This window comes from Falco rusticolus, chromosome 4, assembly GCF_015220075.1.
Source record: "Falco rusticolus isolate bFalRus1 chromosome 4, bFalRus1.pri, whole genome shotgun sequence".
NCBI classification, from domain to species: Eukaryota; Metazoa; Chordata; class Aves; order Falconiformes; family Falconidae; genus Falco; species Falco rusticolus.
The window spans coordinates 34,044,288-34,059,595 of record NC_051190.1 but is presented as its reverse complement, the minus strand read 5'-3'; the positions used below and the strand labels follow the sequence as shown (position 1 = coordinate 34,059,595).

General features: G+C 42.0%; 1 protein-coding gene across 8 annotated transcripts in view; it reads left to right on the top strand.

Moving 5' to 3' along the window:
- Positions 1-15,308, top strand: part of TMC5 (transmembrane channel like 5) — a 33,462-nt gene that overhangs the window by 2,347 nt on the left and 15,807 nt on the right. For 2 of the 8 annotated variants that reach the window (XM_037383729.1, XM_037383725.1), the window contains exons 1-5: positions 3,760-4,155; positions 11,893-12,054; positions 12,615-12,814; positions 13,235-13,339; positions 14,999-15,088. In XM_037383729.1, coding sequence (XP_037239626.1) covers positions 11,981-12,054; positions 12,615-12,814; positions 13,235-13,339; positions 14,999-15,088 — 469 coding nt within the window. In that variant the 5' untranslated portion in view covers positions 3,760-4,155; positions 11,893-11,980. Of the gene's footprint in view, positions 1-2,129; positions 2,251-3,758; positions 4,156-11,892; positions 12,055-12,614; positions 12,815-13,234; positions 13,340-14,998; positions 15,089-15,308 lie in introns of those variants that run through there. The other 6 variants (XM_037383731.1, XM_037383730.1, XM_037383726.1 and 3 more) reach the window with 5 other exon arrangements.

Below are 15,308 nucleotides of genomic sequence, written 5' to 3'. Positions count from 1 at the left end.
GGGGAGCGGCGGAGGCGGAGGGAGCGGGCGTGCTAGGCCTCTCCCTGCTGCACCAGCAGCCCTGGCGTTAGTCCTGGTACACCTCCTTCTGCAGCATTGCCTGGTACCGTTGAACTTGCACGTTTAAAGAGAAAAGGTTCCAATTTGGGGACATTGGAGTCTTTTTATTTCTCTTACCTAGGGCTTGCTTTAAAAATACCGTGGCGAAGCACTGCGGGGTGTAAACATTACAGCCGCAGCCCTCCCCTCAGGCTGAGGCAAGGCCCAAGCCCCCACACTCAGGGCTGTGGGGTGTTCACATTGCTGGGCGCCTCACAGATGTTTGACTTAGAAACAGGCTTTGTTTCAATGTCTTCTGCTAGTTAAATGTCTGTGGTGGTGTTGGGTGCTGTAAAAACTTCTTACATGCTCTGATACTTGGTCAACTCCTGTTAGTTTGTGACCCCAAACCCCCTAGCTGGTTGTGAGTGACTGGGCTCGGCGGCACAGGCCATGCTGGAAATGTCACCATTTTACCCTGAATGTGAAAACGGAGCATAAACTGCAGCAAACGAAGGAGGTGCTTGGGTCTCCTTCTCCATGCGGCAGTGAGGGTGGGGTTTTTGTGTTAAGTTGTAGTAAACTTCCCTGAGAGACTTATTTCTTGGCATAATTCTTGCCTTTAGTATGAAAATAACACCATGTGTGATGAAAAAGAAAACTTGAGTAGTTTCAACAGAATTATATGTGGAGGGGGATAGGCATTTCTAGCTATTTCTTACTGTGTTCTACTGGCAAATCAATAACTTTATTTTTCTGAACATTCCTCATCCATTTTCTGCAGTACTTTAAAAAATAAGTCATTAGTTTTCTGGGTCCTGAAGGCATCCTATCAGACATAAGCATGTTTCTTGACTTCTTTCACTTGAGTGGCATCAGCTCAGGCATATGGTTTTCTAACTGCTTTATTAGCAGTAAGAATCTGTGTGGATAATCAGGTTTCGTAATAAAACCATAAAATGTTATTGATAAAAATGTAAGTATGCAAAATAATTTAATGTACATGTTTATGATCAGTAACTTGATGTATGACTGGTAGAGAAGAAAGATACATCTTAAGGGCAATTGTTGTGAAATGCAGAGATGTGGAATTAAAGCACAGGAACTTCCTTATTGCACTGAACTGCACTAAAAAAAGAAACAGACCACTTTTAAGTGTTCTTGCCTTTGCACTGGTAGATTGGTCTAGAATATAACTTTTTTAGCTATTTTCCCATAAGAATGAGCTATAATTTGCCCTCATCTTTTGATAAGTCACTCTGTAGGCTAGTACAAGAGGCAGGCATTCAAGCCTTTTGCTTTTTTCCCTTCTCCTTTTCAGAGATCTCCAGAATGATTTTTTTTTTTTTCAGGTCGGATTTTTTTGTATAGCAAAAGCTGATGTGTGGCTGGCTGCTGCCCTCCCAAAAGGCTGGGCTGTATTTCAGCTTGGAGAGCATGCAGGATTGGCTTGTTTGTAGGAGAGCTGGACACCCCAGTGAAGCCTGCTTACACCGGTGAATTTGGTTCTGGGTTGAGTGTCACATTTCCTGAGCATTGTTCGAACAACTTCCAGTTGATCATTCCTGAAAACTCAGGAGGTGGAAATTGAAACCCCTTGGCTGCATTATTCAAAAAACATTTAGTATTGTTCAGCATTTACGCTAAGTGTGCAATTCATATGCTGGATACGCATGCATATTGCACCACCAGAGCCCAAGTACCCACTTCCATTGGTTCCTTGAAGCCAAGGAAGCGTGGGTTGTCTTTGTGTTTGGCTGTGAACGTAGAGCAGGGCCAGCTGTGTCTTAAATAGGAATACTTATGGTTTAAGAATTCTCTAGGGGTGTCATCTGGGGTGTCAGTTTTGCTTTCTATTTATGTTCCTTTTCTTACTGCTAAGAATACAAAGAAGGTAGGTGAGTAATACACTTGTTTAGTAATTAAACTCTTTCCAAAACTCTGTGTGCTAGAAAAAGTATTGGGTTAATGACCCTGTGTAAATAAAGACTGGAGGAATTGAAACAAGATTGACTTCCCTAGGAATTTTGTGAGAACATTCTCTAGCCTCTCTTTTCTTTTTGTTGTTTTTTGTTGCTGTCGTCGTGCAGTTGAGAAAGCTGTTTAGACACTTGGAAATGTTTCAATGAATTTTATGGATCCCAGAAAGACAGACATGCTGAGGAGGGAGAGAATGGATGATTCTGCCAGAGCCTGACCAGTCACATGCAGGTAGGTTCATCTTGTGCAGTATTTGTCCAATGTACCTTATTCACAAAAGCGGTGTTTTTCAGTCTGTGCTGAGCATGGAAGCCAGTGCCATGTACTGTTTCCCATGATGCTGGAGATCTGTGTGTCACATTTAGTTACACCATCTGTTTCAGGACACTTTTTCTTCCTCTTGAAAATGCCACAGCTCAAAAACACTTCTGAACATTCAGGGAGATTCTGAGTGATTGTTTTAATTTTGGGGGAATGTCGTGTTTGACTACCCCCGTGCTTTGCCCTGTGGCCTCTGCAGCCTGCAGGCAGCTTCTGGATCAGTGCAAGAGATCTGCAGACAAGTCCTCTGCAGTCATGCCAGGAATGTTGCTTTGGGCAAAATGTAGTCTTAAAGTAGTACTAGAAAACTTCACTTAAGTCTATGTTGAACGTGTCTGGTATAGGATAGATGTGTTTTACTGAGTTTAGGAGCTGGGAAAGCACTAGCCATTTGGTAAAAGCAATCCTCAGCCATTACAACAGCACAGCTTCTGAACATGGTGCCAACTGGTTTATTATCAATTGCCCACTGGCTAGCAAGTTAAATTCACTTCTAATTCAGAGGCTGACAGGGGTAATTTTCATTTGTGGTTTTGTTTGGTTTTTTTAATCTCACTGACCAGAGAAGTTACTTGGGAATAATTGCTGGAAGTTTTAAGATGTGTGTTTCTCTGGGGAGGTAAGATATGCCAAAATGGTGTAACAAGCTACGTTAACACAAAAGTGGTTGAGGTTTTGTAATTCTGTACAGTATTAGCGAAAAGGAAAAAAGTAATGGGCAGACCACAGATCTGGGACAGTAGAGCCAGTCTTGTCCTCACCCTGTTTCCCTTTCCACCTGTGCCTGTCCCGGTGGTGGCTGTTGGGCCCCACGTTCAGTTTGAGGATGCCTCTCTGTTCAGAGGACAGCATAGCCCTCAGGAAGGGCACTGGGCACCAGCCTGGCAGTGACTGTTGTGTGGTGGTGGGTGTGCTGTGGTAACCCCGAGTCCAGCTGGCAGCATCCAGCTGCAGCAGAGTGAGTTAAGGTAATGCAGGCATCCCTGCTGAGCTGTTTTGGGACAGAAATTCCTGCAAGAGGCACCACCCCAGCTCTTCATTGGCTTCTCTGTGTTGTACCCTGCCTGGTGCTCAGCTGTAGCTTTGTCCAGTCTACAGTTTTGCCCGTGTCTGTTTGAAAAGGGGAGACGTAGGGAGAGGAGGAAGACAAGAAAAAACAGTACCTTTGTGTCACACTAAAGAAGTTCCTTCTGGTCCCAACAGAGTACAGGAAGACAGGACTGGTATTAAATTTCCTATCCAGGAGCCACTATTACTGCCTGTACTAGCCTGAACTAATTTTTTTTACCTCTAAATGAGCCTTCCTTTAATACAAATAAAAATATGTGAGGTCAAGATCGTTCTTTATCTCTGCTTTACAGATGACTAATACAGGGGTAAAGGTAACAACACATCACGTGTCAGGGAGAAACGTTTTTCAGTCCGTTTATTGTGGTGGTATTGCAGTCCGGGCCACAAGCAGAGCACGTTTGAATTCGCGGAGCGGAGGAGGCTGACTATCCTGGAGGTCCGGTAGAAATAAAGGAAAGTGTTCTACGGCCTGTAAGACGAAAGGAACTCGTGGCGGTGGTGTTTTCCTTTCTTTCTGAGCTGTACGAGCAGCTCTGCGCCCCCCCCCCCCCCCCCCCTTCCGGTGGGGTGCACTCGCAGCCCGCTGGCGGGGAAGCGGAGCGCAGCGGGTGGCCCCGGCGGCCCCCGGGGCGGGACCAGGGCTCGGCGGGAGGAGCCGCTGCCGGTTCCCGGGGCTCCCGCCGCGGACGCCGAGGCACCTGGCGCGGGCGAGCCGGGGCCGGGCAGCCCTCTCCCGGCAGGCAGGTAAGGGGCCGGGCGTCTCCGGGGGTCGCGCAACCCTCGCCGCAGCGGCTCTGCGGTTTCAGTAGTGGCGGGGTCGCCGGGGGCTGGAGCTTGCAGGGGTCCGAGCAGGGTCTGCACCAGCTTTCCGGCGGCGGGACTGGCAGGTGGTTTCTGCATGCACCTGACCTGGGGGAGCCACCCGAACTGCCTGACAGGCGACTGCAGTTGACTAATGCTGGCTGATGGTTTAGAGTGATAGAACCGCTAGGGCTGCACTGCATTCGTGCTTAAGGATGTACTCGGCGACAAAGAGCGTTGCCTTGACCTTCACATCAGCTCTGCTGCGTGGCGCCTCGCAGGTTTATTGCCCTGTTAGTCACACGAGCTTCCACTACCTTCAGCTGGAAGGGTTGGTTCCCATCGGGGGGTTAACAGCCACATCCTTCCCTGATATATTTAGCCAGTGTGTCATGCTTCAGTCTGTGAGGTGTTGCACCAGCCTCGCTGGGATCACCAGCTTGTGGTGTGACATCTACTTTTGCCTTGCTTTAGGTTGTGTGTTGGAGTCTGCAAGCAAGTGGATGAATGGGGTGTTGTATTTTCCAAGTAAAGTTGTGAGTTTTGTATGTTATGATAGGTAAAACAGGAAGCCAGAAGTACTTTTGTGTTAAATAGGTGAGAAAAATCTCAGATCTTTTTTGTGGTCAGTCATTCTGGCACTCCCTCAAAACACATGTGCTTACTATTTAAATACTACTGTCTTCTTGTTCAGTCTCAGCATTACTTTCCTTTATGCTCTAACTTACAAAGCTTGAAACATTTCTATGCAGAAGATCAAATGTAGATCTAAAAGCCAAGTCTTTACATCCAAGACTTTGTTGCTAAGTCTCTGTCACTTAGTAATGCTCTGTTGGCTAAGCAAACCTGCAAACAGTCCATGGTACTGCAGTCGGAGCTGTGCCAACTCCTGCTTCCACTGACCTAGTGTCACTGTGATCTCCTCTGCTGGTCCTGGGAGCGACAGCAGCCTGATCTTGCTCCGTACAGCAGAAGCAGCCAGTTGGTAGCTCTGGAGCCATGTTCAGGGTATGATTGTTCAAGCGTGGGCACCATGTCAGTCCCTGCCCATGACAGATAGCCCTGGCATGGGATGACGACGGCAGCAGGCTGGCTGTGCTAAGCAGTATAGTTGAAGTGACATCTGTTTCTGGCTCCTGTGTCAGTTCTCCACCCAAAGCAATTGATTTCAGTTTGGGTTTTGGGTTGGTTTTTGCTTTCCCCACCCCCGACTAAGCTTGTTGGGAGGACTTCTTGCCATGAAAGCGATAAAGTGGTAAGATGGTATGGTATGGCTGTATGGGCTGACATTACAGGAACCAGCAGTCTACAGTGGTGTCCTCATTCACATTTTTGTGAAAAAGCCTGCAATTGTGATTTGTATAGTTCATAGCTTCTGTATGTTCGTTGTAGAATAGAACCTTAACGTACTAACATGTTACACTGCATTTTAATGTCGCTGCTTTTTGTCTGAAAACAAAAAGTATTTAGTTTATGTGAAATGATTTGTCCAACAGTTTGAAAACTGCAGGTAAGAATTTTGAAGAGTTAGGAGAAACCTGTGACAAAACTGCTTCTTTGCAGCCATTTTCCAGCAGCTTAGTTTATTTGCCAGTATATTGTGAATAGCTTTTGTTTTCCCTCAGGGTCATCTTAAATGCTGCTTGTGCAAATAGTAATGAGATGACAATATCCTAACAGGAAGTTAAGCTAGAAATTGCAAACAGAACAATGCCCTTTTTTTAGTTCAACAACATCGTGTATCTTTAAAACCTGCCCATTAATATGACCCTATGTGCAGTTTTCATAAGCTTTTTGAATTGAACTTGTGAATGAGAGTTCTGTAACTGATATTGCTCATTAAATTATAATTTGAAGGTTGCATTTAAACTGGATAGGTATCCATTGCAAGTACAGAATAAACAAAGCTTTCTTTTAAGATAAAATGTTAAAACTGTTCTAGTAAACAGTATCTCATGCCTCTAATAGAGATGCGGTAGGTTGCCTTTCCACTGAAAGCGGAAATCTAATTCCAAACAGGTACTCAAAAACAGCTTCCTTTTTTCTTGTAACCAGTCATTTCCTTCAAATACAAGTAGCTGGTAATGTTGGTTAATAGACAGACCTAAAAAACTTGCAAAGCAAGATTTAGTCCTGCTATGTGCAAGGAACGTGATAGTCTGCAGTTTGGAAATTTAGTCATAAGACTGACTTGTACAGATATGAAGTGATTCTTGCCTTGGCCTTTTTTTCTCCTTAATGGTCAGACTATGAGATAGGTAATGTCTGTCAAGTGTTGAAGAAATAATGCAGAGTTCTGTTCATGGTTTCTTACTCTTGTTAAATCTTTCCTCTCTCTGCCAGGTATACTGTTCTTACTCTTCAGTTCCCTATTTCTAATTTTAGTAGTTATAAATCCATGATTGTTCCTCTTTACCCATTGCTCATAATTTCCCCAATGGATTAAGTTTGCAATTTGTGGACAGAGTTAAGAAAATAAAAGCAACAAAGCAGAAAACAAAAAGAGACTTGCTCTGGAAGGGGTCTCTGGGGAAAAGATTAGGTAATCACTGTGATATGTACTTCAGTCCATAAAAATTGTGATCCTGTGGGGCCTTTTGGGTGGAGAAGCAGGGATCTGTGTGGTAGATAAGGGAGAATAATATGAATTTCACAGAATTAATGAAGTATCTGAACTTTCATCCGCTGCCATCAAGCAAAAACTCTGAAGCGTGTGCCACGTCTTTATGACACTTTACTGGACACCAGAATTTAACTATGTGTTGTAACAATTTTTGTAATGTTTCAGGAACACGTTTATAACAAAGGTGTCTAAGCTCCGGTGAAAAAGTAGAATCCTGTTTGAGACACTGCAAGCACAAAGTAGTTGGTAGTCCTCTTCCAAAAGCCTTACCTAAGCAGCTGCAGGTGATAGAAGGGATATAACTTGCAAACAAAGTGAACAGGATGAAAATACTGTGGTCTTACTTTACTGGGGGGGAGAGGGAGGAAGGAAATTACAAGAGGAATGATAAATTGAAAGGACAAGGCAAACAAGTACAAAAAATAGGTAAAGAGCGAATAAAGAGCAGAGCTTGTTAGGCTGAGGCAGTAGCTGGAGGCAATGGGAGCAGCCAGCTGAGGGCAGAGATGGTCCGACAGTAGGCTGTTCCCCCATGTCAGACAGACACTCACTATTCTGCTGGCTTCTGCCAGCTTGCCTGGCTACTCTCTGCACCCTGCTCTCACCAGGAAGGGTGGGGGGACAGGGAGGATGGGATCTGAATTCTGGTAGTTAGCGTTGCACTATAGGACTAGGAAGTACCTTCCTTTGTGAGCTCAAGATCCAGCAAGCTGTTGAGGGACACGGCAGCATTGCAACTGTAGTAGGGATGCTGTGATTCTCTCCTCTCACTTCCCAGTTTGGTTGTTTGCCCTTTGCCTATGCAGTAGTAGATGAGTCTTTAGTGCTACCACATACCATCTTTCACTGGGAAGATCATTTGTAGCAGAGGCACAATTCACATTGCTGAAATTGACTGAAGGTATAAGATAGCAAAGTTGACATTGGCTCCTCTAATTGACCCTTCTGACATCAATAAAAACACAATGGAAGGATGGTAGAAGCTGGTGTTTGTCAGTGCAGACTGGGTACATTTGCAATATGCATAAAAAGTAGGTGATTTCTGTGATTCACACTCGTTTCATTGCAATATGTCAATTAAAGGTCAGGTTTTCTTGAGTGTAGCATTTGATTAGTGTCAGTTCACAGGATCTTTAGATTTTCTGAGAGGCTTTCCTGGTGTGTTGCAGTGTTGAAACTGTTGGGATTGAGATAGTGGAAGAGCAGTGGTCAGTACTGGAACCTAGTTGCTGATGCAGCATGTAATCTACTTTAATCTGGTCAAACTCACTTTTGACTTCTGGAAATCTGACTTTTCCAGTGTGAAGCTGTGTGGAACGTTGAACAGGACAGGAATTCATAAATAAAAACAATCTAGGTAATAGTGAAGCCCTGTCCAGTTGTACCCTACAAAACTAAAAGATCTTTATGGAAATAGAGCACATTCAGCCTTCTGAATCAGTTCTTCCATGAGTTTTGTTCCCTTAATTCAAAACTATTAAGTCAACTATGATGTAGTTCTGGAACTTACTGTTTCCATTCCTCTTCACGCTTTGTGTAAGTAGCATTTACTTTATGTCATCCTTTTTACTGAGGGATTATGCATAAAGGACTTGAAGGTCTACGTGGCTTTCCTGAAACACGATACCAGGACAAAATGCTATCTTAGCGAGACATTCATGTTTGATTTGTATTCTAAATGAGGATTAGTGTCTATATCAGAGAATTACCTGTACAGGAATCGATGAAACTAACCTGGAATATTTTTTCAAGGGTGTTGGTCTGTGACATGAATGCAGTTATTTTTCTGGAAAGTAATCCAGAAGCATGAGTCTGTACTGGTTGGAGTTTCCTATTCTGTATCATTACAATGTGTATTGAATGATTTAAGCAGAAAACAGCTGCTACCTACCTATCCTGTAACTTATTTACATATTGATGACTATTAAACTCACTGATCTTGAACCCTCCTATTCTCCAGAGGAGGAACACAAGATTTGTCTAGTTGTTTGCTGAGATCCAAAATGTCATCCAGCAAACGGACACCACTCTGCAAAGGGAAGATGAGTCAAGCTCCTCCTTTTTTTGCTCACAAATGACCTGTTCTACAGCTTTTTTCTTTTTTTCCCTTTCCTTCTGGAAAATAACTTTTAAAAGGGAAAGCTAAGTCTAAATGTCATAGTGTTTCCTGGAGCTATGGTTTACTGCATCCCATCATAGGTCAAAAAGGAGAAAGAGGTGGTTTAATTTGAGCGTTACCTGCTTTGTGTTCTTTCCACTGAACTATGACTGGTCAGAAATTTATAAACTACCAGTCCACCAAACCAAACCTCTAACGTAGGCCTCTGATTTGATAAGAACAGTTTCTCGTGATCATTGGGCTTGGGATGGAGGAAGTGGGTAGATTGGTGTGCTACCTGCACACCCTTGGCATGCTATCTGTACACCCTGAGCTTGCATGCTTACACATGCACCTCCATCCCACCCTACAACATTTATGTACCAGATAGCATCTTGGAGTGACCGCAGCCTCAGTCTAGAAACATATGGGTTGTCTATGGTCACGTGCCTCAAGGTTTGGGATCTAATGCTGTCAGGTACCAAGAGGAAAATACCTAAATTTTTTTTCAGGAACAAAATGCAAAGATTTAAATTTGCCTCAGTGTACATGGGGAATTTATTTTAAATCCTTAAAACTCTGGGAGTGGAGGAAAAACAGAGTAGCTTCAGATGGCTGGGTTTAGTGTTAGTCTGTAAATGTCCCTGTGGATTTTCGTGGTAATCCTGGCATGAAGCACATCTTAAGTCTGAAAGGAAATAAGGTAGATAATGATGGAACCAATAGACCGTCTGTCTTGGGCTTAATTGAGTGTCTTAGCAAGCCTTTATGGATATTCCTAGAGGTCTTTAAAAAGAGTAAAAGAAAGAAGTGATGGATGTATTTTTTAGTCAAGCTGATCTGTTTCTTCTGGTTGGTTGCGTGTTAGCAAATTGGTTGGTAGAGCTGGTTGATGCTTCTGGGTAATGCTGATTTTACACAATCCATATGTTTCCATCAAAATATCTGTTCTCTCTACAGTTTGAATGAAGACCAGGAAAGTAGATGAGCTGTTTAGATTAGCGCTCAGCTTTCCTGCTGCCTTGCTGGCAGGCCTCCCAACTTTCTGGGTTGCTAAGCCCAAGTGAATTTGGTTCCTGGAAAACCAGTTAAAAACCAGAAAAATGTAATTTTGCACACTCTTCAAAGGGAGTTGTCTGAGAATTTTCTTCCCCTAAGGAAGTAGTCTTTTCCTCTTGAGCTTTTCATTTACAGTTTCAAATGTAAAATACTGTTATGGGGGGAAATTCAGTTTTCCAAGCAACCCTTTGCAGAAGACCATGATTATCTTTTTTCAAGAATTGTTTTCCATGCTTTTTAACGGAGTATAAGGACAGAATGTACTACGTCCTCAAGAGTTTGTATAAAACTTCTGATATATTCTAAGCTAGTTCTTGAATGATCAAGAGCTAAGTGGTTTCTGTCACAGAAAACGTACCTCTCAGGAGATTTAAACTTTGCATGACTTGTGTAAGAGCCTTAGATTCCAGGGGTGTTTATTGATCTTCTTTGGAGGTAAGGGGGGGAGGCTGTCCTAGTTAACTTTTGTGAATACATGAGAATCTCACTGTGTCTCTGCAAATGTGAAACTGTTGCCTGAAGAAATGCAAGTTTCACCTAGGGAAGGCTGTGTTTAGTTTCTTGTTGGCAGTAATCACATTCCACTGTTTACAGAAGAGGTGGGCGATGCACCATGTATTCAAATTGCCTGGTATGCTTTTCTACCCAGTGTTTCCTGAAAACGTAGCCCTCATAGCATGCTTCATTGTGCTATAATGAATGTGTAGACAATGGTCTGATTAAAATGTAGGACTTTGAATTCAACCAACCACCTGTGTTTATATGCAGATCTCTTTGCAAGTCAGCATGCAAAACCTGGGCAGTGTTTTACAACTGTATGTCACACTGTAAGATTTTAGACTGTCTTCCAAGATCTTTTGGTGTGTAAATGACACAATAGTGATTTAAGAGCTTCTTCTGGCAAAATGAGGAGAAACTAGATACTGTACAGTTATCCATTTTGAAGATACTTTTCTTCATGTGGTTCTTCCTTTAATCACAAATAAAAACCACTGCAGAGAGAAAAGTTGGTTAAGGCTGTACTATTAAATGAGATTCAGCTCTGCTTTTGTAGGAGTGGAGCAGGGTCTGATGGATTTTGCCAGGTGTGTCTTTATTGTTTCTTTTTTTCTTTCCCTGTTGTTGAATAGAGTGGCAGCTGATCAAACTTGGCATGGTGCCTTTAAGAACAAACGCTGAAAATGGCTTGCTTTTAAATTTTGACTGTGACTTTTGATTAAGTGCAAGAACTGCCTGTTTAATTTGGAATCAGTTTTTCTAATACAAGGTTCTCTTTTCACTGACTTACCTGGACTTCCATTTGTTAAACTCCAACCAAGTCTGGTTTGCTTAAGACTGAAATGGAGCACTCTGTGAGAAATAAAGCTAAACCCAAACCTATTTACAGGTTCAAGATATTAAGTCATTAGAAGAGCCCTCATTATTAATATCAGCTGTACGCAACAGTGGTCCAGTGGGTCCCTTGTAAGCCAACTAAGGCTTAAAGATGCCACTGCTAGTAAGGAAGTGGGCAGAGTTTAGCTCCTCTTCAATTCTGGAAATGTAGTACTTGGGAGAAAATTTGTATATTTGGCTTTTCCTGTATGAGGAGGAAAGAGAACTTTCTTCTTCTCAGTGTTTCAACATGCTTCTGAAGCCTGGCTTCACTGTTAGTGTTGGGGAAAACTTCATGTGGCACCTCAATTCCTTAGTTTTGTAGAGAGCTTACTATACAGAAATGTTAGTTCCTGTTTTGCCTGCAACTTCTGGTGGACCCAGTTTTGTGGTAGTAATTAGCACTAAGTTTCTGATTTATATTGTTTCATGTTATTTGTTAGCAGGGTGGCAAAATCTTCTAAGATGCTAAAATGAGGTTCCTTTCTTTTCATTTTGTATGTACATGCATCTGTTTTGTAATTAGGCCTGTAATCATTCTTCCTATGAACATATTAATGAAGCAGCAGAGACAAAAATAAGGAAGGTTTCATCCTTCAAACCAAGGACTTGTCATGTCTTACCATTACAATGAAGCCTTTGAAAATCCAGACTACCACTTCTCAGAGACACTGGAAATTGATAGAAGGTGGGTTTATTTGATTTTGCTGTTGTTACTGTGCGGTAAGAAATTAAATTCTCTATTTATATGCAGGATAAACTTTTTGTCCAGAGTTTTAATTTGTAGAATTCTTTTAATCCTTCCTTTATGCTTGCATTCTCAGGCATACATTTTTAAAGTTGTTACAGGAAGACAACATTTAAGACAAATGGCATGTTTGCTTTTTATGTTTTAGATGAATTTGTCAGTTAAATGTGTTTTAGGATTTATGGCATAATGTCATGGATATTTTTAGTTGTAGTAATTTTCACAGTGTGCCGCTGTAACCTTGGATGTCCTCATTTTCCAAGCAGTTATTCTTGTTTAGGTAGGGTCCAAGCTAACTTCAGGTGGCAAAAAGTTTTAGTCTAATTCAGTTGATGACCAAATCAGAATTATGATATTGGAGTTATAAATACAAATTCCTCTCAGTATCGGTTTGTTTTTATAATGTACTCAAATTTTATGATAATAGGTAACAATTTATTAAGGATACCTATTGAGAGTGTTTGAGGTACTTGGAGTTTTCCTTTTTGTTGCTCACACAGGAGGAGTTCTCAAAAGAATCTGTCCTCTCACCAAACCTCTTATGATTCCTCACTACACGGTTCGTATGGAGAACACAGCGGAAGAGGACAGAATTACCCTGTGGCCATACCAATGACCTCCATGAGACATGGCTCTGAATACAGCAGAGATTTACCAAGAGTTAATGTCTTAAGCAGAAGTCAGTATGAAAATTCCACGGGTATGTAATTTCTTGTATGAACAGCTTACAGAAGCACTGGAATAAATAGTGGCTTACTCTGCCCCAAGGGAGTGCTGCAGCTCTGGAAGGCTCAACTCTGTATATATTTGTACATTGTGGCAGCGGTGGAGTTGTGTGGGGTTTTTTTTGGTTTTTGGAATTTTTTTCCTGGAAGTATTTCTGATGTTATATTAACAGATCCATGGATTGTCTGTTGTATTAACAGATCAGTAAATACTGACTTGTATGGACTGTGTAAGTCCTTGGGTACTAGGGTGTACACTGGAGTGAGATGTAGGAGTTTTGTTGGTGGGATGTATTGCTGTGTTTGCAGTAGAGCTGTACTTGGTCAATAGGACTGATATTCCGTGTGTGTAAGTAAGCAGTATACAACTTTATAATTCTGATTCACTTCAACAGATAATTTTTCCTTTGAGCCTGAGCCGGAACTGGCATACAGCCTACCTTCTACCTTCCATCTGCTGGACCGCCCCTATCCCCACGGGTTTTCCAATGTGTCAGAAGGTAAGACATAAGGATTGTGGTGCATGAGAATATTGCTTGTCAGTCTCACACTCCATAAAATAATAAATATTTTAAAACCTTCTGGTTCAGGTATTAAGATCTTCCCCTAATAAAAGGAAACATGAATTCTCTTTTACTGTCCTGTATCACTGTAGCTGAGTTTTTCAGTATCTTTCCGAAGGTGATGATCTTTGTTTCTTGAGCAATGAAAGATATAATGCATACCCATTTTAATCCAAACTCCCTATAAGTGCGACAACATAAAACAAACTTACACAGTTAGCTGAGAAGACTCATTGCAGGAGGAAATAAGGGGAGGATAGGACGCATTTTTGATACTGTCTAGTGAATTTTTCACTATGTTGTGTCAGTGTAAATTCTAGACTACAATAATAATTAGAGATTTATATTCACTAAAATACAGGAGGTCTGAAATAGTATAATCAGGGTTCTGTTTTAGGCTAGCATAGTAGCTTATTTTTTATGTTCTGGGTAGGAACTGTTCTTCCTATATCGTGTAATTTTTCTGTTACAATCAGTCCAGTTCCAGTCTGCTGCTTCTGGAATGTAATTAAAGAGTTCTTTTCTGGAATTGTTACATAGACGCATTGAAAGAACGATCTCTCTGTGCCCCTAAAGTGAGGGATTCTTGGGGTTTTTCCCTCTCTTTTCAATCTTTAAGAATATGGTCTTTAAGTTAAGATCTGATTTGGCAAAATCCTGTATTCGTATCAAAAAGCAATGATTTTATTGGTACCTGGAAATGCTGCACCCCATAAGTGCCCGTAAAAGTAGGACCTTTCCAAACATTAGCTATCATGCATGGTTTTTAATGCCTGATAGGAAGGAGAGGGTGCATTTCTAACACAGTCAACTAGAGAATAAATGTCTGGGTGCCGAAAGTTCAAGAAGCGCCTCCACAAGGAGGCACAGATGTTTTTCCGATTCTTTTTAGTTGCTACAAAGGAGGCTGGTTCAAAGTGGAAATGACACTAGCATATCAGGGAACCATTGGATCTGAATAGTAAATATGGTGAAGGAGCCTGCAGGCTCATCAGTCAGCTGCGGCCTTCCACACCAGAGGGTTGAGCTCAAAAGGGGGATGTAATGTTGCACAGACTGGCCATCAGCTTACTGAGAACGTGGGACAAGGAAAGCTGTGGCTAAACTCATCTGCTTCATAGCTGCAAGGCAGATGCATTTGAGGAACATAGTCACTTGTGTTTGAATAATTGGATGAAAGAAGGTTGAGAGAACAGTTGCAATTTGTCCCCAGAGAAATGGGAGTCTGGTACATATAACTTAGCATGGTTGAGTGTGATTCTGAAATCAGTGGAAGGATTTTTAAAGAAAGGACCTGTCTTCCAGGAAGAAAGTCTTGAATGATCAAGATACGTATTCATGAATGGGTTAGATGACACAGTTTTCCATGACGGCTGAAGACTGGGCTCAGTACCTCTTTTCCAGCATGGTTCTGAAAAATGGCATGCCATTATCCAGCATGACCAGGACAGAAATGAGTGGGGGACTATATGCTTGCATGCAGGTAGTGAGATTGAGTGGTATACTTTTAATTAGTTTCTGTGAAAGAGAATTTTGAATGTCTTAAGTCAGTTTGTCAGGAGTATCTGGGCTTACTAAACAGTGCACGTTATTTAGGCTTTATTCAGAGACACAACAGAAGACCATCTGATGAGATCTCCGTGACTTCTTCCAGCCTGTTTGAAATGGATCCAGTGTGCAGAGAAGGTAGGACTTTAGATAAGTGGTTTAATATTAGATAGCATCTTGCACAAGGATGGTGTGGGTGATACTGTTCTTGGTTTATCAACAGAATTGCATGTACAGTCTTTCTGTGGTTATGGGAACAACTTGGTTTTGTGTTAATGCTAGTGATTAATCTTTTATATTCAGCTAGCACACTAAAATCCCATGACAAATGAAGCACAGAGCAGTGTGAATATGTGTT